At 46.6% G+C, this 24,995-nt stretch overlaps 1 protein-coding gene across 1 annotated transcript; it reads right to left on the bottom strand.

The window, feature by feature from the left end:
* Positions 1 to 4,196: 4,196 nt before the first annotated feature.
* Positions 4,197 to 24,762, bottom strand: LOC120023833 (protein eva-1 homolog A-like). Its single transcript, XM_038967950.1, has 4 exons — positions 24,288 to 24,762; positions 6,227 to 6,564; positions 5,091 to 5,447; positions 4,197 to 4,976 (listed from the first exon to the last, which is right to left on the bottom strand). Exons 2-4 carry the CDS (start codon positions 6,333 to 6,335, stop codon positions 4,864 to 4,866), a joined length of 579 nt encoding a protein of 192 aa, XP_038823878.1. The 5' UTR covers positions 6,336 to 6,564; positions 24,288 to 24,762; the 3' UTR covers positions 4,197 to 4,863.
* Positions 24,763 to 24,995: the final 233 nt, after the last annotated feature.

The following is a 24,995-nucleotide window of genomic DNA, read 5'->3' as shown; positions in this document are numbered from 1 at the left end:
ATGCACATGAAGGAAAGGAGATGAGGAGAGGAAGCCCCATTCATGCCTACTCCCAAGTTTTGGAGGGATGGGAAGAGTGTAGTATATTATAGTCAACAGCAGATGGCGGTATAAGCTCACAGGACAGACCAGAACACAACAGGAAATACCAGAACAGAACAGGACAGAACACACCAGAACAGGACAGACCAGAACAGACCAGAACAGGACAGACCAGAACAGGACAGAACACACCAGAACAGGACAGAACACACCAGAACAGGACAGAACAGAACAGGACAGACCAGGACAGACCAGAACAGGACAGACCAGAACAGACCAGAACAGAACAGGACAGACCAGAACAGGACAGAACACACCAGAACAGACCAGAACAGGACAGAACACACCAGAACAGAACAGACCAGAACAGGACAGACCAGAACAGGACAGAACAGATCAGAACAGGACAGACCAGAACAGGACAGACCAGAACAGACCAGAACAGAACAGGACAGACCAGAACAGGACAGAACACACCAGAACAGACCAGAACAGGACAGAACACACCAGAACAGAACAGACCAGAACAGGACAGAACACACCAGAACAGAACAGACCAGAACAGACCAGAACAGGACAGACCAGAACAGACCAGAACAGGACAGACCAGAACAGACCAGAACAGGACAGACCAGAACAGGACAGAACAGATCAGAACAGACCAGAACAGACCAGAACAGGACAGACCAGAACAGGACAGAACACACCAGAACAGGACAGACCAGAACAGACCAGAACAGGACAGAACAGACCAGAACAGGACAGACCAGAACAGAACAGAACAGGACAGACCAGAACAGAACAGGACAGACCAGAACAGGACAGACCAGAACAGAACAGGACAGACCAGAACAGGACAGAACACACCAGAACAGAACAGACCAGAACAGAACAGGACAGGACAGAACAGAACAGACCAGAACAGGACAGAACAGAACAGACCAGAACAGGACAGAACAGGACAGACCAGAACAGACCAGAACAGGACAGACCAGAACAGGACAGACCAGAACAGACCAGAACAGAACAGGACAGACCAGAACAGAACAGGACAGACCAGAACAGAACAGGACAGACCAGAACAGAACAGGACAGACCAGAACAGACCAGAACAGGACAGAACAGACCAGAACAGGACAGACCAGAACAGGACAGACCAGAACAGGACAGGACAGACCAGACCAGAACAGACCAGACCAGAACAGAACAGACCAGAACAGGACAGACCAGAACAGGACAGAACAGAACAGACCAGAACAGAACAGACCAGGACAGACCAGAACAGGACAGACCAGAACAGACCAGAACAGAACAGACCAGGACAGACCAGAACAGGACAGACCAGAACAGACCAGAACAGAACAGGACAGACCAGAACAGGACAGAACACACCAGAACAGACCAGAACAGGACAGAACACACCAGAACAGAACAGACCAGAACAGACCAGAACAGGACAGACCAGAACAGACCAGAACAGACCAGAACAGGACAGACCAGAACAGGACAGAACAGATCAGAACAGGACAGACCAGAACAGGACAGAACAGATCAGAACAGGACAGACCAGAACAGGACAGACCAGAACAGACCAGAACAGAACAGGACAGACCAGAACAGGACAGAACACACCAGAACAGACCAGAACAGGACAGAACAGACCAGAACAGAACAGACCAGAACAGGACAGAACACACCAGAACAGACCAGAACAGGACAGAACACACCAGAACAGAACAGACCAGAACAGACCAGAACAGGACAGACCAGAACAGACCAGAACAGACCAGAACAGGACAGACCAGAACAGACCAGAACAGGACAGACCAGAACAGGACAGAACAGATCAGAACAGACCAGAACAGACCAGAACAGGACAGACCAGAACAGGACAGAACACACCAGAACAGGACAGACCAGAACAGACCAGAACAGGACAGAACAGACCAGAACAGAACAGACCAGAACAGAACAGGACAGACCAGAACAGAACAGGACAGACCAGAACAGGACAGAACACACCAGAACAGAACAGACCAGAACAGAACAGGACAGGACAGAACAGAACAGACCAGAACAGGACAGAACAGAACAGACCAGAACAGGACAGAACAGGACAGACCAGAACAGACCAGAACAGGACAGACCAGAACAGGACAGACCAGAACAGGACAGACCAGAACAGACCAGAACAGAACAGGACAGACCAGAACAGAACAGGACAGACCAGAACAGAACAGGACAGACCAGAACAGAACAGGACAGACCAGAACAGACCAGAACAGGACAGAACAGACCAGAACAGGACGACCAGAACAGACCAGACCAGAACAGAACAGACCAGAACAGGACAGACCAGAACAGGACAGACCAGAACAGAACAGACCAGAACAGGACAGACCAGAACAGAACAGAACAGACCAGACCAGAACAAGACAGCACAGACCAGAACAGAACAGACCAGAACAGACCAGAACAGGACAGACCAGAACAGACCAGAACAGGACAGACCAGAACAGAACAGAACAGACCAGACCAGAACAAGACAGCACAGACCAGAACAGAACAGACCAGAACAGACCAGAACAGGACAGACCAGAACAGACCAGAACAGGACAGACCAGAACAGGACAGACCAGAACAGGACAGAACAGACCAGAACAGACCAGAACAGGACAGACCAGAACAGACCAGAACAGGACAGACCAGAACAGGACAGAACAGGACAGAACAGACCAGAACAGAACAGAACAGAACAGACCAGACCAGAACAGAGCAGGCACATCATTTGCTTCTAGAGGGTTTTATTCTTCAATGAATGGGTGTGCACCACCACACGTCACTTCAAAAGCAACACGTATTGTAGAGAGTCTAGCTACCGCTTCAGTGTTAGCAGAGCTGAAGAGAGTCTAGCTACCGCTTCAGTGTTAGCAGAGCTGAAGAGAGTCTAGCTACCGCTTCAGTGTTAGCAGAGCTGAAGAGAGTCTAGCTACCGCTTCAGTGTTAGCAGAGCTGAAGGGAGTCTAGCTACCGCTTCAGTGTTAGCAGAGCTGAAGGGAGTCTAGCTACCGCTTCAGTGTTAGCAGAGCTGAAGGGAGTCTAGCTACCGCTTCAGTGTTAGCAGAGCTGAAGGGAGTCTAGCTACCGCTTCAGTGTTAGCAGAGCTGAAGGGAGTCTAGCTACCGCTTCAGTGTTAGCAGAGCTGAAGAGAGTCTAGCTACCGCTTCAGTGTTAGCAGAGCTGAAGGGAGTCTAGCTACCGCTTCAGTGTTAGCAGAGCTGAAGAGAGTCTAGCTACCGCTTCAGTGTTAGCAGAGCTGAAGGGAATCTAGCTACCGCTTCAGTGTTAGCAGAGCTGAAGAGAGTCTAGCTACCGCTTCAGTGTTAGCAGAGCTGAAGGGAGTCTAGCTACCGCTTCAGTGTTAGCAGAGCTGAAGAGAGTCTAGCTACCGCTTCAGTGTTAGCAGAGCTGTAGAGAGTCTAGCTACCGCTTCAGTGTTAGCAGAGCTGAAGAGAGTCTAGCTACCGCTTCAGTGTTAGCAGAGCTGAAGAGAGTCTAGCTACCGCTTCAGTGTTAGCAGAGCTGAAGAGAGTCTAGCTACCGCTTCAGTGTTAGCAGAGCTGAAGAGAGTCTAGCTACCGCTTCAGTGTTAGCAGAGCTGAAGGGAGTCTAGCTACCGCTTCAGTGTTAGCAGAGCTGAAGAGAGACTAGCTACCGCTTCAGTGTTAGCAGAGCTGAAGGGAGTCTAGCTACCGCTTCAGTGTTAGCAGAGCTGAAGGGAGTCTAGCTACCGCTTCAGTGTTAGCAGAGCTGAAGGGACCAGGTGCAGCTGGGGCTAAGTGCTAGCCCTGTCAACCTACTACAGAACTGACCTTGTTATAGGCTGAGCTGGGGCTGAAGGGAACTACTCAGGAGCTGACTGGATTGGATTGGAGCACTGCCTCTGTCTGTAGTGACTAAGGGTCCCTACTTAATACTCCTCTGCTGACAACCAACCACATATAGTTTTATAGTCACAGTCTCTCTGAGGAATGATTGTTGCTCCATCTTAAAAATACATAACAACATTTTCCCCTACAACAACCCTTAAAAACATCCCTGAGACAAACAAACAAAGTGTTGCTATTTTATAAAAATGAATTTATTTACAAAAGACAAGAGTGGATCAATTAAATACACATTAAGATTGAGTGAAGGCAAACATGATATGTTTTAGTTAACAGGTTTTCTCTGTGGTCCTTGTCCTGGTAGTGAACCGTGCTGTGTATGAACGTAACAGTCAGGTACAACGTAGTGCGGTACGTTCGGCTAGGAAATCAGAGTATTCCACAGAGGTGAATTGTGGGCCTTTGTCAACGGTGATGGGGATGGTGTCAGGAAGGTCACAGTGTATCCACGGGGTGGTGACATCATCCACCTCAGTATGTGAAAGGGGTCTGACCCCGGAGGAACCATCCTGGGCCACAATCAGGAGGCATTCTCATTCCCTACTTGCCCCATCACAGATCTAAAAGCTGTGGGTTAGTGGAGTCAGGTCATGGTTGCTCTTGGTCATTTCCTCTTGGTCTAATGGTCAAGACGTTGGTTTCTCCAATGGGGGACCCGGGTTCATATCCTGTCGTGACATCAGTCTGGTGTTCTCAGACACACCCATGGTTCTGTGGCCCAGTGTCATTGTCCCCTCTCTCCCTGGCTAACAGTCCTGTGCTTCATGAGCCTCTCGATGCTACCTTGTCTAAAAGTGTATATTATCCCTATCCTTCCTCTTTGTCCATTTGTCTGTCTATCCATCTATTTTTTGCCCTGTTTTCTCTGTCCCTGTCAGTAGTATCTGTTGAGGCTGCGTGTGACAGTGTTGACGTCAGGATGTCCGTTCATCCAGATCTCTTGTATGATCCTCTCTCTCTCCTCAACCCTCTGAGCTCGCTCCAACTCTACAGACCAAAACACAACAAAACCAACAACATTAACTAAACAATGCACTGTATACTTAACAATAAAAAAACAACTAAGTACTGAAGAGTTTCCAACGTAGTGTGTGTGTTTACCTTCTACGGACGTGAACACGCTAGTGTGCAGTAGCGTTCTCTCAAAGCGCCTCCGTCGTCGAGCCGATAGGTCAGAAGTCCCGTCGTCCCAGTCCACTGATTCGCTGTCTCCGCTCATCTCTGTGGTTACGCCGGGATTGCTAGTGTTAGGGTTGCCAGGTCGGGGATGGTGGTGACAGTGATGGTCCCCATGGTGATGGTGGGGATGCCTGTTGCTATGCTGATGGTTATGTCGTCGTCGGTTACTGTAGTGACAGTCGGTGCGACAGTGTATCTGGACCACGAGGGCACAGAGGGTGAGGAGGAGACCCACACACACACCACTAACAAACACCAGAGTTACTCGCTCAGGCTGGTCTGAGACGAGAGAGAGAGAGATGAGAGAGAGAGAGAGAGAGAGAGAGAGAGAGAGAGAGAGAGAGAGAGAGAGAGAGAGAGGGGGGAGGAGGGAGAGAGGAGGAGGGAGAGAGAGAGAGGGAGGAAGAGAGAGAATGGAGGAGGGAGAGAGAGAGATGAGGAGGGTGAGAGAGAGAGGAGGATGGTGAGAGAGAGGAGAGAGAGAGGAGGATAGAGAGAGAGAGAGAGAGAGAGAGAAAGAGAGAGAGAGGAGGAGAGAGAGAGAGAGAGAGAGAGAGAGAGAGAGCGAGAGAGAGAGAGAGAGAGAGAGAAAGAGGAAGAGGGAGAGAGAGAATGGAGGAGGGAGAGAGAGAGAGGGTGAGAGAGAGGAGGATGGTAAGAGAGAGGAGAGAGAGAGAGGAGGGGAGAGAGAGAGAGAGAGAGAGAGAGAGAGAGAGAGAGAGAGAGGAAGAGGGAGAGAGAGGAGGAGGGTGAGAGAGAGAGGAGAGAGAGAGAGAGGAGGATAGATAGAGAGAGAGAGAAGGAGAGAGAGAGAGAGAGAGAGAGAGAGAGAGAGAGAGAGAAAGAGAGAGAGAGAGAGAGAGAGAGAGAGAGAGAGAGAGAGAGAGAGAGAGAGACAAAGAGATTGAGAGCAGAAAATAAAATAAAAAGAGTGATGTATTTATCCAGGTTACACTGACAGACACCTGAACATGTTTTTCTATCATCATTTGTAACAAAAAATATTCAAACAGTTCAACAATAACACCTGAACATCTGATGTTTCAGTCAATGTTTACCTGCTATGAAGGTGTAGGCTGCCAGGGCATTGCTAAACAAAGCCATCTCCTGGGAGACCACCTTCACCTCCATATTTTGGCTGGGGCTTCCTGTGGGCGGGGCGTTCATGATGATGTCACTAACTGTCTCTCTCTGGCATGAGAGAGGCCTAGGCTCATATCTTCTGTGTATGAGTCAGACTTGGCTGACTGTGGTCTTTAATTCTATTCTATGGTTTTATGGAAACAATTTCTGGCTACCCCCTTCCATAAAGTCTGAACTGGGTTCTCTCTTCTGTCTTCTATGAAATATGCACTGGTCCCCTCAGCTGAGAACAGGACAGCAGTCTTCTCTGTCACTGTATGGTTCAAACAGAGAGAGAGAGAGAGAGAGAGAGAGAGAGAGAGAGAGAGAGAGAGAGAGAGAGAGAGAGAGAGAGAGAGAGAGAGAGAGAGAGAGAGAGAGAGAGAGAGAGAGAGAGAGAGAGAGAGAGAGAGAGAGAGAGAGAGAGAGAGAGAGAGAGAGAGAGAGAGAGAGAGAGAGAGAGAGAGAGAGAGAGAGAGAGAGAGAGAGAGAGAGAGAGAGAGAGAGAGAGAGAGAGAGAGAGAGAGAGAGAGAGAGAGAGAGAGAGAGAGAGAGGAGGAGGAGGAGAGCGAGTAAAAGAGAGTAGTGAGTGACAAAGTCAGATAATTCTAGATGATCTCATAATTCTTGCATAATTTACGAGAAAGTCTGAGAAATAATTGCATCCTGCTGTCTCCTCGTTAGCCACATGTTCAATCAAAGTGTCACATAAACATTGAACCAGAGATGAACTCTGTCTCCTACCCTGATGGCTCTGGAGGATTATGGGGCTGTCTGACGAAGCCAGAGAAAATTACAGAGTGCTCATAGGAAAAGTCGTAGAATACCCAGCAATCATTGGTTTCCATTTTTCCCACTGTAAACATTCCAATATAGTCACAGATGTAGGATCAACCACTACAAAAATGTTGATACATTATAATCAACATAATTCACATTTCCTGAGGCTGCAGGATTATTTTCCTGCTGTATCAAACTGGCTTAAATTAAGATCCTACATCTGTATGTAGTCAATAAAGCTACAAAAAGGCTCTGTAATTGGAAGCTAAGTCCTACCACTAAACGTTCTCTCAAACTCACACAGTGATTTAGTCCCAGAAATACCACTCAGCTTTTACCCAAACCCAGTGGCGTTTCCCTGATCAGAAGGAGATGACATAAAGAGAGTATTTAGTGAAGGGAAAAAATATGTCTGAGAAAAACATCATAAAGGACAGATTGTAAACATAACGAGGCAGCACTGCTTTTCCTGGTTTGGCAAGCCTGGTTCCTCGGACCAGGGTTTTCTAAGGAGAGGGAGAGAGAGGAGAGAAAGAGAGAAAGAGAGGGAGAGAGGGAGAGAGGGAGAGAGGGAGAGAGAGAAGGTGGGGTCCATGAGTCATTGTCTGATCAGAATAACAGACCTGCAACCCTGAACAGACATGCACCCTCTATTACATTCCCCCTCTCCGCTTCCCCCCACTTTCTCCCTCTCTTCCGTTCCTCGTCTCCTCTCCTTCACACACACACACACACACACACACACACACACACACACACACACACACACACACACACACACACACACACACACACACGCGCGCGCACACACACACACACACACACACACACGCACGCACGCACGCACGCACACACACGCACACACAAACACGCACACACGCGCGCACACACACACACACACACACACACACACACACACACACACACACACACACACACACACACGCACCAGAAAGATGGAAAAAAACTTAAACATGACAGAAAGCACTGTGTAGGAGCCAGGCAATGTTTACCATGCTGTTTGTTTCTTTAGTTTGAATGATCAGAATTCATTTTGGTAGAGTTTTCTTTACATTTTTGTATCCAGAATAGCGACAAAATAAATGTATTATTAATTTTCAACTTGAATCAAACTCTGGGTATTGGATTTGTCTGCGTCAAGACTAACATTTCACAACTCTCCATTGTGACTAAGAATGGAATTAGAATGGGAATTGTATTGGGACAATTATATTGGACAATTTAGCCACTACATTTAGTCAAAAATACTTCGCTGGAAAATACTTTGTTGGAATTGAAAAACGGTGTTGTTTGGAAAGACGTATAACCAAGGAATGAAGTAGAAAAGAAACGCACAAACTTCTGCATTGATTGATGGGCACATGGAAGTGTTTATGGCTACGTTTATCATGCATTCAAAGTAATGGAGATGTTGCTATTGGAGTGACTTATTCGGACAAAGGATCGAATCCACAGAATCCCATTTCCAATCTCCGCTGCCTAATTCATTGAAGTGTAAAGATGATTCATATAGTGTTAAAGGAGCGCAGTGCACCGGAGCTCTTATTGGTGCATGTTCATGGTTACATGGTGAAATAGATATTGATGTGATCGCGGGAATATGACTGAAGAGAATTCTCCCACTGCAGATAGCGTTGTGTATGTGGGAGCAACATGGCGCTAGTGGAGGAGCCTTTATCAGGAACGGCCTTGAAGGAGAACGTTTCCCAAATGCTCAAATCCAGAAGGGGTAGACTGGGAAAATCTGACTCGCAAAATGAACATTGTTACTGATCTGATGACTGACAATAAGAATGTTGAAGTAGTAAAAACATAAATAAAAATGCTCCAGTTGAATGAAATGTTGAGTGGATTCAAAGATTCCTGTCAAACCAACAAAAGACGGAGGAAAACAGGGAGACTGAAATAGCAGCTGCCTCAGCAAAGCTCACGGTCTTGACATCTGCAGGGGAAGAAGGAAATGCCAACTCAACAACAATAGAAGGACTACTTTGAGGAAACGGCAGAGAGATACAGGATCTCAGACCTGGAATTTCACACAGGGCAGAGGGGCACTTCAGCCAGACATGCACCAAGTGTGCATCTCAAAGAAGGACCCCAATTCAATGAGCACATTGACATTCAATCAGCCCAGGCTCACAGTGTTTCTGTCATGTTTTGTCTTTCATCATGTCTTGTCCCTGTGCTTCCCTCTGCTGGTCTTATTAGGTTCTTTCCCTCTTTCTCTCTCTCTATCGTTCCGTTCCTGCTCCCAGCTGTTTCTCATTCTCCTAACTACCTCATTTACTCTTTCACACCTGTCCCCTATTTTGCCCTCTGATTAGAGTCCCTATTTCTCCCTCTGTTTTCCGCTTCTGTCCTTGTCGGATTCTTGTTTGATGTTTGCTGTTCCTGTGTCCTTGTTCCGCCCTGTCGTGTTCTTTGCCTTCTTCAGATGCTGCGTGTGAGCAGGTGTCTATGTCAGCTACGGCCAGTGCCTTCCTGAAGCGACCTGCAGTCTGTGGTCGCGTCTCCAGTCGTTCCTCTCTATTGACGAGAGGATTTCAGTTCCTGTTTTGGATTGACCATTGATAATATCCAGGAGAATCATTATTTGTTTATTACTGGAATAAAGACTCTGTTACTATTACGTCGCTTTTGGGTCCTCATTCACCAGCATAACAGAAGAATCCGACCAAGATGGACCCAGCGACTATGGATTCTCTCAACACTGCCGTCGAGTTCCAGGGAGCAATGCTCGGCAGACACGAGCAGGAATTGTTTGCTGCTCGTCATGCCGTTGAGACCCTGGCCGCTCAGGTTTCCGATCTCTCTGGACAGTTTCAGAGTCTTCATCTCGTGCCACCAGCTACTTCCTGGTCTTCCGAGTCTCCGGAACCTAGGGTTAATAACCCACCATGTTACTCTGGGCAGCCCACTGAGTGTCGCTCCTTTCTCACCCAGTGTGATATTGTGTTCTCTCTCCAGCCCAACACGTACTCAAGAGAGAGAGCTCGGATCGCTTACGTCATATCACTCCTTACTGGTCGGGCTCGGGAGTGGGGCACAGCTATCTGGGAGGCAAGGGCTGAGTGTTCTAACGATTATCAGAACTTTAAAGAGGAGATGATACGGGTTTTTGATCGTTCAGTTTTTGGGAAGGAGGCTTCCAGGGCCCTGGCTTCCCTATGTCAAGGTGATCGATCCATAACGGATTACTCTATAGAGTTTCGCACTCTTGCTGCCTCCAGTGACTGGAACGAGCCGGCGTTGCTCGCTCGTTTTCTGGAGGGACTTCACGCTGAGGTTAAGGATGAGATTCTCTCCCGGGAGGTTCCTTCCAGCGTGGACTCTTTGATTGCACTCGCCATCCGCATAGAACGACGGGTAGATCTTCGTCACCGAGCTCGTGGAAGAGAGCTCGCGTTAACGGTGTTTCCCCTCTCCGCATCTCAACCATCTCCTCCCACCGGCTCAGAGACTGAGCCCATGCAGCTGGGAGGTATTCGTATCTCGACTAAGGAGAGGGAACGGAGAATCACCAACCGCCTTTGCCTCTATTGCGGTTCTGCGGGACATTTTGTCATGTCATGTCCAGTAAAAGCCAGAGCTCATCAGTAAGCGGAGGGCTACTGGTGAGCGCTACTACTCCTGTCTCTCCATCAAGATCCTGTACTACCTTGTCGGTCCATCTACGCTGGACCGGTTCAGCTGCTTCCTGCAGTGCCTTGATAGACTCAGGGGCTGAGGGTTGTTTTATGGACGAAGCATGGGCTCGGAAACATGACATTCCTCTCAGACAGTTAGGGAAGCCCACGCCCATGTTCGCCTTAGATGGTAGTCTTCTCCCCAGTATCAGATGTGAGACACTACCTTTAACCCTCACAGTATCTGGTAACCACAGTGAGACCATTTCCTTTTTGATTTTTCGTTCACCTTTTACACCTGTTGTTTTGGGTCATCCCTGGCTAGTATGTCATAATCCTTCTATTGATTGGTCTAGTAATTCTATCCTATCCTGGAACGTTTCTTGTCATGTGAAGTGTTTAATGTCTGCTATCCCTCCTGTGTCTTCTGTCCCCTCTACTCAGGAGGAACCTGGTGATTTGACAGGAGTGCCGGAGGAATATCATGATCTGCGCACGGTCTTCAGTCGGTCCAGAGCCAGCTCCCTTCCTCCTCACCGGTCGTATGATTGTTGTATTGATCTCCTTCCGGGGACCACTCCCCCTCGGGGTAGACTATACTCTCTGTCGGCTCCCGAACGTAAGGCTCTCGAGGATTATCTGTCTGTTTCTCTCAACGCCGGTACCGTGGTGCCTTCTTCATCTCCCGCCGGAGCGGGATTTTTCTTTGTTAAGAAGAAGGACGGTACTCTGCGCCCCTGCGTGGATTATCGAGGGCTGAATGACATAACGGTTAAGAATCGTTATCCGCTTCCCCTTATGTCGTCAGCCTTCGAGATTTTGCAGGGAGCCAGGTTCTTTACTAAGTTGGACCTTCGTAACGCTTACCATCTCGTACGCATCAGAGAGGGGGACGAGTGGAAAACGGCGTTTAACACTCCGTTAGGGCATTTTGAATACCGGGTTCTGCCAAACGACTTAATGCACGTCAGGCTCGTTGGGCGTTGTTTTTCGCTCGTTTCGAGTTCGTGATTTCCTATCGTCCGGGAAATAAGAACACCAAGCCTGATGCCTTATCCCGTCTCTTTAGTTCTTCTGTGGCTTCTACCGACCCCGAGGGGATTCTCCCTGAAGGGCGTGTTGTCGGGTTGACTGTCTGGGGAATTGAGAGACAGGTAAAGCAAGCACTCACTCACACTGCGTCGCCGCGCGCTTGTCCTAGTAACCTTCTGTTCGTTCCTGTCTCTACTCGTCTGGCTGTTCTTCAGTGGGCTCACTCTGCCAAGTTAGCTGGCCATCCCGGCGTTCGGGGTACGCTTGCTTCTATTCGCCAGCGGTTTTGGTGGCCTACTCAGGAGCGGGACACGCGCCGTTTCGTGGCTGCTTGTTCGGACTGCGCGCAGACTAAGTCAGGTAACTCTCCTCCTGCCGGTCGTCTCAGACCGCTTCCCATTCCTTCTCGACCATGGTCTCACATCGCCTTAGACTTTATTACCGGTCTGCCTTCGTCTGCGGGGAAGACTGTGATTCTTACGGTTATCGATAGGTTCTCTAAGGCGGCACATTTCATTCCCCTCGCTAAGCTTCCTTCCGCTAAGGAGACGGCACAAATCATCATTGAGAATGTGTTCAGAATTCATGGCCTCCCGTTAGACGCCGTTTCAGACAGAGGTCCGCAATTCACGTCACAGTTTTGGAGGGAGTTCTGTCGTTTGATTGGTGCTTCTGTCAGTCTCTCTTCCGGGTTTCATCCCCAGTCTAACGGTCAAGCAGAAAGGGCCAATCAGTCGATTGGTCGCATATTACGCAGCCTTTCGTTTCGAAACCCTGCGTCTTGGGCAGAACAGCTCCCCTGGGCTGAGTACGCTCACAACTCGCTTCCTTCGTCTGCTACCGGGCTATCTCCGTTTCAGAGTAGTCTTGGGTACCAGCCTCCTCTGTTCTCGTCCCAGCTCGCCGAGTCCAGCGTTCCCTCCGCTCAGGCTTTTGTCCAACGTTGTGAGCGCACCTGGAGGAGGGTCAGGTCTGCACTTTGCCGTTACAGGGCGCAGACTGTGAGAGCCGCCAATAGACGTAGGATTAGGAGTCCTAGGTATTGTCGCGGTCAGAGAGTGTGGCTTTCCACTCGTAACCTTCCCCTTACGACAGCTTCTCGCAAGTTGACTCCGCGGTTCATTGGTCCGTTCCGTGTCTCTCAGGTCGTCAATCCTGTCGCTGTGCGACTGCTTCTTCCGCGACATCTTCGTCGCGTCCACCCTGTCTTCCATGTCTCTTGTGTCAAGCCTTTTCTTCGCGCCCCCGTTCGTCTTCCCCCCCCCCCCCCCCCCCCCCTTGTCGAGGGCGCTCCTATTTACAAGGTACGAAGGATCATGGACATGCGTTCTCGGGGACGTGGTCACCAGTACTTAGTGGATTGGGAGGGTTACGGTCCTGAGGAGAGGAGTTGGGTTCCATCTCGGGACGTGCTGGACCGTTCGTTGATTGATGATTTCCTTCGTTGCCGCCAGGGTTCCTCCTCGAGTGCGCCAGGAGGCGCTCGGTGAGTGGGGGGGTACTGTCATGTTTTGTCTTTCATCATGTCTTGTCCCTGTGCTTCCCTCTGCTGGTCTTATTAGGTTCTTTCCCTCTTTCTCTCTCTCTATCGTTCCGTTCCTGCTCCCAGCTGTTTCTCATTCTCCTAACTACCTCATTTACTCTTTCACACCTGTCCCCTATTTTGCCCTCTGATTAGAGTCCCTATTTCTCCCTCTGTTTTCCGCTTCTGTCCTTGTCGGATTCTTGTTTGATGTTTGCTGTTCCTGTGTCCTTGTTCCGCCCTGTCGTGTTCTTTGCCTTCTTCAGATGCTGCGTGTGAGCAGGTGTCTATGTCAGCTACGGCCAGTGCCTTCCTGAAGCGACCTGCAGTCTGTGGTCGCGTCTCCAGTCGTTCCTCTCTATTGACGAGAGGATTTCAGTTCCTGTTTTGGATTGACCATTGATAATATCCAGGAGAATCATTATTTGTTTATTACTGGAATAAAGACTCTGTTACTATTACGTCGCTTTTGGGTCCTCATTCACCAGCATAACAGTTTCAGCTCAATCAGGACCGTCAGGACACAGTGGGATTTAGACAGCCGCTCATAGAGAGCACACTGCTGCACCACCAGACTCTAAGTCTGCAGGTCTCCACAGGACAAGGCCCCTCTGTGCTGACCGACTACGGGGGAAACAGGCAAGACTTTCAGGACATTTCACAAGAAAACATAGAATACCCTCTCATCTCCAAAGACAGAATGAAGTTACTGCTATGTTAGTCAAACAGCAACATCTTTCCGCCACCCAGAGAGACTAGTGTTTTTGATGGTGACATTTTGCAGTACAGGTCCTTCATTCAGTCATTTGAACATGGTTTAGAGAATAGAGCCCAAACTAGCCAGGAGAAACTGCACTTCCTCAAACAGTACACCAGAGGGCAGGCTCGAGAGCTAGTTAGGATAGGGGCTATCAGAAAGCCAAGGGCTTATTACAGGAGATCTATGGTAATGAATACAAGGTTGCCAATGCATACAAGGAGAAGGCTTTTAGCTGGCCTAGCAATAAAATCCGAAGACCACATGGCATTACACGCCTATACATTATACCTCGGAGGTTGTTGTAATGCAATGGAAGAGATGGATCTGGCCTCCAGCTTAAAAAACATCATTTTTATTTTATTTATTTTTCATTTCCATGGAGACCATCGGTGGGTTACCAGTATTTTTATTTTTAATTTTATTTAACTTTTGTTTAACTAGGCAAGTCAGTTAAGAGCAAATTCTTATTTACAATGACGGCCTACCCCGGCCAAACCCTAACCCGGACGACGCTGAGCCAATTGTATCCTGAAACTACCCTACAAGCTCAGGGAGAGGTGGAGGTCGGTTGCTTGTGAGTTACAGGAGCAGTGCCATGGCAGGCGTGCTAGACTCCTTGATCTCATCCTGTTCATTGAATAACATGTGAGAATGGCCACACATCCAGTGTTCGTGATATTCAAGATCCAACACAATCCAGAAGCAAGACTCAAAGGCTACAGTCAAGGCTCATTCACGTCTATTCACAAATCCACAGAGAGCAGCTGGAGCTGTGTCCACAACTTAGGAAAAGGAGCCACAGGGAGAAGATTGGTTTCCTATAGGGAAACAGAATTTGTTTTGGTTGCTTGTCAAGTGGACACGTCAAGAGACTGCAATAAGCGTCTCAAATGCAGTGTATGTAGCCAAACTCACTCAAGTGTGCTTCATATTGATGAGAAACAGCAGAACAGTCATCAGAAGCAGCAGTTGGGCATACCGTGACCAGTTGGGCATACCGTGACCAGTTGGGCATACCGTGACCAGTTGGGCATACCGTGACCAGCGACCAAGAATGTCTACTTGCTATTGTATCAGTAGAGGTCAAACACAGTAAAAGCAACCAGGTTATCCAGACGTACGCCTTCCTAGAGGCAGGAAGCACAGTCACGTTCGGCACAGAGAGACTGATGACCCAGCTTGGCAGCACATGTGAGAGGAGAGGACATACAGCTCTTACTAGTGTAGCAACGGTGATTCTCTATGAAAAGCCACGGGCACAGCAGACAGCCGTCCATAACACGTCCACAAGAATCAGTTTCTATACATTACTCTTTTCATGTGAAGTTACCATTTATTGGGCATATAAAATATATATATAGTATGTATGTATGTGTGTGGACGTGTTATGGACGGCTCTCTGCTGTGCCCGTGGCTTTTCATAGAGGACCACCGTTACAAGAGTAAGAACTCCCATTGGAAATTGGACTAATTGATCATTGCATGCAGCATGTCGGATTATTGGAATCACTCGTGCTATGGCTGTGACAATGAACAATGATTGTGCCAAACATTTTCCCAGAGAAACGAGAAGAATCCAGAACGGCAAATCTCCCGCGCCATTGCCTCATCAAAGGACATTGGTACTTGTGCTTCCCTCTTGTGCTGCGCCATGCAAGTTGAACACTGTTTTGTAAATTGCAGCGTCGTGGAATAGGAATTGGAGTCAGTGTTTCATTGGGAAGATGCTATCCGACATGTTGACGCTTCATTTATGAACATTTGAACAAAGTATTGGGCTCTGTTTTATCTGAGCATTGGTGAAAAGAAAAAGAGTGGCTTCGTGTCATTGAATAAACATTCTGGTGAACGGGCTGCGTGAGATGTAGACGGACTGTAAAGGAAGTGGAGAACAACGTTCTCTCCCAGAACTGCTCTGATAAAATGCTTACTGAAGATATTCGTAGAACATTTAAAGAAATTGACAGATTAAAAAAGATGTTGGATCGTGTGGAACAGGGGCAGTCTGACTTTGTACAGCAGGGCCATATTGGGGCCGGCGTGGAGTTTCTGATTGGCAGCGATGCTCCACAGGCCATGCTGATGATGACAGTGTTGGAGAAAGACCCCACACCGCTGGGAGACCATTTGGTGTGGGTCTCTGGCGGTTGCTTAGGAGAAGGTGGTGACAACTGCACACCCCATCTACAACAGACACACACAGGAGTGGCACACTGGGTGCTACAGGATGCTGCCTTGTTATAGGTTGAGCTGGGGCTAAGTGCTAGCCCTGTCAACCTACTACAGAACTTACCCTTGTTATAGGCTGAGCTGGGGCTAAGTGCTAGCCCTGTCAACCTACTACAGAACTTACCCTTGTTATAGGCTGAGCTGGGGCTAAGTGCTAGCCCTGTCAACCTACTACAGAACTTACCCTTGTTATAGGCTGAGCTGGGGCTAAGTGCTAGCCCTGTCAACCTACTACAGAACTTACCCTTGTTATAGGCTGAGCTGGGGCTAAGTGCTAGCCCTGTCAACCTACTACAGAACGTACCTTGTTATAGGCTGAGCTGGGGCTAAGTGCTAGCCCTGTCAACCTACTACAGAACTTACCTTGTTATAGGCTGAGCTGGGGCTAAGTGCTAGCCCTGTCAACCTACTACAGAACTTACCTTGTTATAGGCTGAGCTGGGGCTAAGTGCTAGCCCTGTCAACCTACTACAGAACTGACCTTGTTATAGGCTGAGCTGGGGCTAAGTGCTAGCCCTGTCAACCTACTACAGAACGTACCTTGCTATAGGCTGAGCTGGGGCTAAGTGCTAGCCCTGTCAACCTACTACAGACCGTACCTTGCTATAGGCTGAGCTGGGGCTAAGTGCTAGCCCTGTCAACCTACTACAAAATGTACCTTGCTATAGGCTGAGCTGGGGCTAAGTGCTAGCCCTGTCAACCTACTACAGAACTTACCTTGTTATAGGCTGAGCTGTGGCTAAGTGCTAGCCCTGTCAACCTACTACAGAACGTACCTTGCTATAGGCTGAGCTGGGGCTAAGTGTTAGCCCTGTCAACCTACTACAGACCGTACCTTGCTATAGGCTGAGCTGGGGCTAAGTGCTAGCCCTGTCAACCTACTACAAAATGTACCTTGCTATAGGCTGAGCTGGGGCTAAGTGCTAGCCCTGTCAACCTACTACAGAACTTACCTTGTTATAGGCTGAGCTGTGGCTAAGTGCTAGCCCTGTCAACCTACTACAGAATTTACCTTGTTATAGGCTGAGCTGGGGCTAAGTGCTAGCCCTGTCAACCTACTACAGAACTTACCCTTGTTATAGGCTGAGCTGGGGCTAAGTGCTATCCCTGTCAACCTACTACAGAACTTACCCTTGTTATAGGCTGAGCTGTGGCTAAGTGCTAGCCCTGTCAACCTACTACAGAATTTACCTTGTTATAGGCTGAGCTGGGGCTAAGTGCTAGCCCTGTCAACCTACTACAGAACGTACCTTGTTATAGGCTGAGCTGTGGCTAAGTGCTAGCCCTGTCAACCTACTACAGAACTTACCTTGTTATAGGCTGAGCTGTGGCTAAGTGCTAGCCCTGTCAACCTACTACAGAACTTACCTTGTTATAGGCTGAGCTGGGGCTAAGTGCTAGCAACCTCTGGTCCTGCAGATCATCCTTCCATCTACATACAAACATCAATTTTATTTATCACATGCGCCAAATTCACCATACAGTGAAATGCTTACTTACAAGCCCTTAACCAACAATGCAGTTTTAAGAAAATACCAACAAAAAAAGTAAGAGATAAGAAAAACAAATAATTTAGGAGCAGCAGTAAATAACAATAGCGGGGCTATATACAGAGGGTACCGGTACAGAGTCAATGTGCCAATGTGCGGTGGCACCGGTGTCGTGGTAATTGAGGCAATTATGTACATGCAGGAAGGGTTATTAACGTGGCTATGCAAAGATAATAACAGAGAGTAGCAGCAGCGTAGGGGGGGAGGGTGCAAATAGTCTGGGCAGCCCCTGAACACTAAGGTAACCTGCCTGAATGACTACCATCTCTCTCTCCACCCGTCAGTCATGCTTAATTCAGGTCTGAGTGTCAGAGGCCATTCCATCCCTCTGTGTGGCCTGTGTGTGTGTGTGTGTGTGTGTGTGTGTGTGTGTGTGTGTGTGTGTGTGTGTGTGTGTGTGTGTGTGTGTGTGTGTGTGACCTCAGACTGAGTTAATGATAAGGTGTCAGTGATATAATCCAGGAATGCAGCTTTGTGGTGGATGGAGAGAGAGAAAGGAGAGAACAAGAGAACAACAGAGCTGAAAACTGACCACAGATCAGGTGAAAACTGACCAGATCAGCTGAAAACTGACCACAGATCAGGTGAAAACTGACCAGATCAGCTGAAAACTGACCACAGATCAGGTGAAAACTGACCAGATCAGCTGAAAACTGAACAGATCAACTGAAAACTGAACACAGATCAGCTGAAGGTGAAATTAAATCTACTAAATACCTATGTATGGTTTGTCAGATTTCCTTATCAATCAAACTGAGCTGAGATGATAGGTGAGTTTTATAAGAGTCAGGCTCACACACGCCTTGTTAATTAAAGGTGGTTTCAGCTCGTTAGACATCGTTACAGTTCGTTAGAACATTCAACTAAACGGATTACAGTCTGATACAGTTAGATTGACTCGACTAAACACTCAACAGTTCATGAACTCTCTTTCTTATCTTTCTAATTCTTGTTCTCCTCTTTCTATTTGTATGTCTCCTCTCTCTCTGTTTTCTTCTTCAAGTCACCACTGTCTTTCTGTAGAAAAGCAGGTGCAGACTAAAACCTATCGCTTTGGTAAAACATAAAGATGTATGCAGACAGACCGAGAGACAGACAGACACACAGTGTCTTACAGCACAATAGTCCAATGTAGTGCAGTGTCCCTGTGCTGTTTTAAATCGGGCTTTCTCTCCTACACTGTCCAACTCCTACCCCACTTTGGAATGACTGACCAGTGTGTGCAGAATCATGACCACGCACGCACGCACGCACGCACGCACGCACGCACGCACACACACACACACACACACACACACACACACACACACACACACACACACACACACACACACACACACACACACACACACACACACACACACACACACACACACACACACACACACACACACACACACACACACAGAGCTCTGACCACCCTGGCCTTAATATTCCAGAGAAACCATGCCTCCAGCTTCCAGACCAAATTTAGCCCAAAAAGCATGCCTGTGTTGACTCTGAGACTGATGCATAGTGACATTGGCCTTTCCTCTCTTTCTGTTTTTAAAGGGATACTTTGGGATTTTGGCAATGAAGGCCTTTATCTACTTCCCCCAAATCAGATGAACTCGTGGATATCATTTTTATGTCTCTGCATCCAGTATGAAGGAAGTGGGAGGTAGTTTCTCTTGCCAATGCTAACTAGCTTTAGCGCAATGACTGGAAGTCTATGGTATCTACTAGCATGCTAGCAGTTACCATAAGACTTCCAGTCATTGACTTCCAGTAATTGCGCTAACGCTAGTTAGCAATTGAGCTATCACTAGATAGCAACTTCCTTCAAACTGAACGCAGAGACATAAAAATGTTATCCACGAGTTAATCTGGCTCCGGGGAAGTAGATAAATGGGTTCATTGCCAAAATCCTGAAGTATCCCTTTATCATCTCATGAATCTGCTTAAAGAGCGAATGGGAATACAGACAAAGATGGAGAGTGAGAGTAAGAAAGGGAAATAGTATAGGTTTGTAGATTTAGTGCTGAGAGTGAGAGTAGCGGATATTTTCACTGTAACAGATTCCTCTCATCCCCCCATGAGATCCCTCTGGTATGAGGCATCAGGCCTTTCTGAAGCACAAACACCCCCCCCCCCCCCCCCCCCACCCCCCCCCACCCACACACACACACACACACACACACACGTCACACACAACATCACACATGTATGTCCTATTTCCAGCTCGTCCATCAGAAACGTTAAAGGAACATTAACGTTAACTATTATTATTATTATTCATTTTATTTATACAAATAAAATAAAAATGTATTTGTCACATACACATGGTTAGCAGATGTTAATGCAAGTGTAGCGAAACGCTTGTTCTTCTAGTTCCGACAATGTAGTAATAACAACGAGTAATCTAACCTAACAATTCCACAACTACTACCTTATACACACAAGTGTAAAGGGATGAAGAATATGTACATAAGAATATATGAATGAGTGATGGCTGAACGGCATAGGCAAGTTGCAGTAGATGGTATAGAGTACAGTATATACATATGATATGAGTAATGTAGGGTATGTAAACATATAAAAGTGGCATTGTTTAAAGTGGCTAGTGATACATGTATTACATAAAGATGGCAAGATGCAGTAGATGTGTCACGCCCTGGCCATAGAGAGGCTTTTATTCTCTATTTTGGTTAGGCCAGGGTGTGACTAGGGTGGGCAATCTAGTTTCTTTATGTCTATGTTTTCTATTTCTTTGTGTTTGGCCAGGTGTGGTTCTCAATCAGAGACAGCTGTCTATCGTTGTCTCTGATTGAGAACCATACTTAGGTATCCCTTTTTTCCATCTGTCATTTATATTAATAAAGGAAAATGTACGCTAACCACGCTGCACCTTGGTCCTCTTCTTTTAACGGCTGTGACAAGATGGTATAGAGTACAGTATATACATATGAGATGAGTAATGTAGGGTATGTAAACATTATATTAAGTGGCATTGTTTAAAGTGGCTAGTGAAAAAAAAGATTACATACATTTTTCCATTATTACAGTGGCTGGAGTTGAGTCAGTATGTTGGCAGCAGCCACTCAATGTTAGTGGTGGCTGTTTAACAGTCTGATGGCCTTGAGATAGAAGCTGTTTTTCAGTCTCTCGGTCCCTGCTTTGATGCACCTGTACTGACCTCGCCTTCTGGATGATAGCGGGGTGAACAGGCAGTGGCTCGGGTGGTTGTTGTACTTGATGATCTTTATGGCCTTCCTGTGACATCCACGGTTTCTGGTTTGGGAATATTTTAATAGTTGCTGTGGGTACAACATTGCTGACGCACTTGCTAATAAACTCGCTCACCGAATCAGCGTATTTGTCAATGTTGTTGTTTGACGCAGTGTGGAACATATCCCAATCCACGTGATCGAAGCAATCTTGAAGCGTGGAATCAGATTGGTCGGACCAGCTTTGAACAGACCTGAGCACGGGAGCTTCCTGTTTTAGTCTCTGTCTATAGGCTGGGAGCAACAAAATGGAGTCGTGGTCAGCTTTTCCAAAAGAAGGGTGGGGGAGGGCCCGGAACATCTATTCCAAGAGTTTTATTTCCCAAGGAGGGACCGGAACATCTATTCCAAGAGTTTTATTTCCCAAGGAGGGACCGGAACATCTATTCCAAGAGTTTTATTTCCCAAGGAGGGACCGGAACATCTATTCCAAGAGTTTTTTGTAAATTGTTCTCCATGTAAGGTGCAGCATAACTGAAGGCACATTTTCCGATCTGTGTAGAAACTGGGGGATCTGAAAGTGTAATGTAATTCATTGACCTAGTTTTATAATTAGTAATTTATAATGAGTAATTCTATAAGAGATTAGAGATACATTGGAAGTGTTTTTTGCATTAACACTTTATAGATAAATAACAAACTACTACTCTCTTCTGTCGGTTAAAGAGACCCAACCTACTTCTAGATATAAGGAACAGTGGTGAGATTTAAAACCAGAGCCAGTAATGAACCTCAGGGCATAATGATATACAGCATCCAAGGGTTTAAGTGTGGACGCTGCAGCATGCATGTAAATAACTTCCCCATAATCCAATACACACATAAAGGTAGCCTGAACCATTTTCTTTCTATTAGCAGATGATGAGCAGGCTTTTGTTTCTGTAAAATAAACCAAATCTTAAACTACAACTTTCTTACCAGCTCAGATATGTGTTTTGAAAGACAACTTGTCATCTAGGCATTTACCAAGATATTTATAATAAGGAACTAGTTCCATTTCTATGCCATTTAGCCAAGTAATTTTATAGTCATTTACAGTGGCAAGAAAAAGTATGTGAACCCTTTGGAATTACCTGGATTTCTGCATAAATTGGTCATAAAATTTGATCTGATCTTCATCTAGGTCACAACAATAGACAAACACAGTGTGCTTAAACTAATAACGCACAAACAATTATTCGTTTTTATGTCTTTATTGAACACACCGTGTAAACATTCACAGCGCAGGGTGGAAAAAGTATGTGAACCCTGGTTGACCCTCCTTTGGCAGCAATGACCTCAACCAAACGTTTTCTGTAGTTGCGGATCAGACCTGCACAACGGTCAAGAGGCATTTTGGATCATTCCTCTTTACAAAACTGTTTCAGTTCAACAATATTCTTGGGATGTCTGGTGTGAACCAGGCTTGAGGTCATGCCACAGAATCTCAAACGGGTTGAGGTCAGGACTCCAGAAGGCATATTTTCTTCAGTTGAAACCATTCTGTTGTTGATTTACTTCTGTGTTTTGGGTCGTTGTTCTGTTACATCACCCAACTTCTGTTGAGCTTCAATTGTCGGACAGATAGCCTTACATTCTCCTGCAAAAAGTATTGATAAACATGGGAATTCATTTTTCCGTCGATGACAGCAAGATGTCCAGTTCCTGAGACAGCAAAGCAGCCCAAACCATGATGCTCCCTCCACCATACTTTACAGTTGGGATGAGGTTTTGATGTTGGTGTACTGTGCCTTTTTTTCCTCCACACATAGTGTTGTGTGTTCCTTCCAAACAACTCAACTTCAGTTTCATCTGTCCACAGAATATTTGCCAGTGGCGCTCTGGATCATCCAAGTGCTCTTTTGCAAACTTCAGACGTGCAGCAATGTTTTTGTTTGGACAGCAGTGGCTTGGTGGTCCGTGGTGTCCTCCCATGAACAACACTCTTGTTTAGTGTTTTACGTATCGTAGACTCATCAACAGAGATGCTAGCATGTTCCAGAGATTTCTGTAAGTCCTTAGCTGACACTCTAGGATTCTTCTTAACCTCATTGAGCATTCTGCGCTGTGCTCTTGCAGTCATCTTTGCAAGACGGCCACTCCTAGGGAGAGTAGCAACAGTGCTGAACTTTCTCAATTTATAGACAATTTGTCTTAGTGGACTGATGAATATCAAGGCTTTTAGAGATACTTTTGTAACCCTTTCCAGCTTTATGCAAGTGAACAATCTTTAATCTTAGGTCTTCTGAGATCTCTTTTGTTCGAGGCATGGTTCACAACAGGTTCATGTGAATAGCAAACTCACATTTTGTGAGTGTTTTTTATCGGGCAAGGCAGCTCTAACCAACATCTCCAATCTCGTGTCATTGATTGGACTCCAGGTCAACTGACTCCTGACTCCAATTAGCTTTTGGAGAAGTCATTAGCCTCGGGGTTTACATACTTTTTCCAACCTACACTGTGAATGTTTAAATGATGTATTCAATATAGACAAGTTATTAGTTTTAGCACACTGTGTTTGTCTATTGTTTTGACTTAGGGGAAGATCAGATCAAATTTTTTGACAAATTTATGCAGAAATCCAGGTAATTCCAAAGGGTTCACATACTTTTCTTGCAACTGTAGATAAAAACAATTATGTAGTCTAGAGAAGAGAATATATTTGGTTTTGTTTGCATTTAGCACCAGAAAACCATTTAGCACCAGAAAATCTGATTTCAAATGTGAAAATGCTTGGCCAATAGTAGGAGCAATGGAGAATAACACAGTATCATAAGTGTATAAATGAATTTTACAATTTCTCATTTTGTCATTTATGTTATTAATATAGATATTAAACAATAGCGGAGATAGTACTGAGCCTTATGGGACACCTTTTTGAAACGCTAGAAACTCAGATTTGATACCATCTGCCATGATGACTTGGGTTCTTTCATGGAGATAATTATTGAACCATAAGCAAACATCAGCGCCCAGTCCAATCGAAGACAGCTGATTTAACAGAGTTCCATGATCAACACTGTCAAAAGCTTTGCATAGTTCAGTAAACATGGCAGCACAACTATTTCTATTATCCAAGACGTTTGCAATATCACTCCCAACAAGCATTGTGGTGCTAGCAGTGCTATATTTAGGTCTAAAGCCAGATGTATTTATATTAAGGATGCCATTTACGTATAGAAAAGACTGTAGTTGCTTGTTGACTAAAGACTCTAGTACTGTTCATACTTACATATCCATGATCCAGATTATAAATCCCTTCCAATGAAACACGTTTGAAGTTCCATGTTCTCTCCCCTCCTCTCCTCTGCCGTAGTAATGCGGAGAGCGTCAGCGCGGCTCCAGTGAGACCACTATCCAAAGCCCAGAGACCCCAAAACAACAGCAGCAGCAGAGAGGGAGTCACTCCTACAGCAACAATACGAAGTCACAAAGAGATACAGGGATGGTTTCAAAAGACTTTCCAGCTTCCAATCACAGTTTTCCAAGAATGATTTTCCAAAGTTTTCCAGGTCCGTCTCTCAGCAGGCAGGGATCGAGCCCTGGAAGCTGGAATGTGACACAAGAGAAGCTCACCCCCACCGATATTCACACACACACACACACACACACACTCGTGCTCCGCACTCTTCTCCCTAAAAAACACTCATCTCCCACACTCTGTAAGACCCATCGTCTCTGCTACACATTCCCCTCTTACCACTCAACCTGACTACACTGAGCAGAGAGAGCAACTCTGTGGCACAAAGACAGACAAAGAGGGAGAGAGAGAAGCAGGGTGTGGTGGGGGGTAGCGCTTTGGATATTGCTATGGAGAAAAAGAGAGACAAGCGAATAAGATTGGAGAACCAATGAAGTGAGGGTGAAAGAGAGCGGGAACGAGACAGAGAAATAGAGGGAGGAGTGAGTATGGCATGGGAATTTCATTCAGCTTTGACTG

Source organism: Salvelinus namaycush, chromosome 28, assembly GCF_016432855.1.
Source record: "Salvelinus namaycush isolate Seneca chromosome 28, SaNama_1.0, whole genome shotgun sequence".
Classification (NCBI taxonomy): domain Eukaryota; kingdom Metazoa; phylum Chordata; class Actinopteri; order Salmoniformes; family Salmonidae; genus Salvelinus; species Salvelinus namaycush.
Note: the sequence above shows the minus strand (reverse complement) of the source record. Positions and strands in the feature narration are given on the sequence as shown.

What these genes read in the sequence shown, in the direction of transcription:
- LOC120023833 (XM_038967950.1), bottom strand. Translation starts at nt 6,335, where the DNA reads ATGAACGCCCCGCCCACAGGAAGCCCCAGCCAAAATATGGAGGTGAAG. An exon ending in AGCCTACACCTTCATAGCAG is followed by an intron (nt 5,448 to 6,226) that starts GTAAACATTGAC and finishes CTCTCGTCTCAG; the next exon opens with ACCAGCCTGAGCGAGTAACT. An exon ending in CGTGTTCACGTCCGTAGAAG is followed by an intron (nt 4,977 to 5,090) that starts GTAAACACACAC and finishes TTTGGTCTGTAG; the next exon opens with AGTTGGAGCGAGCTCAGAGG.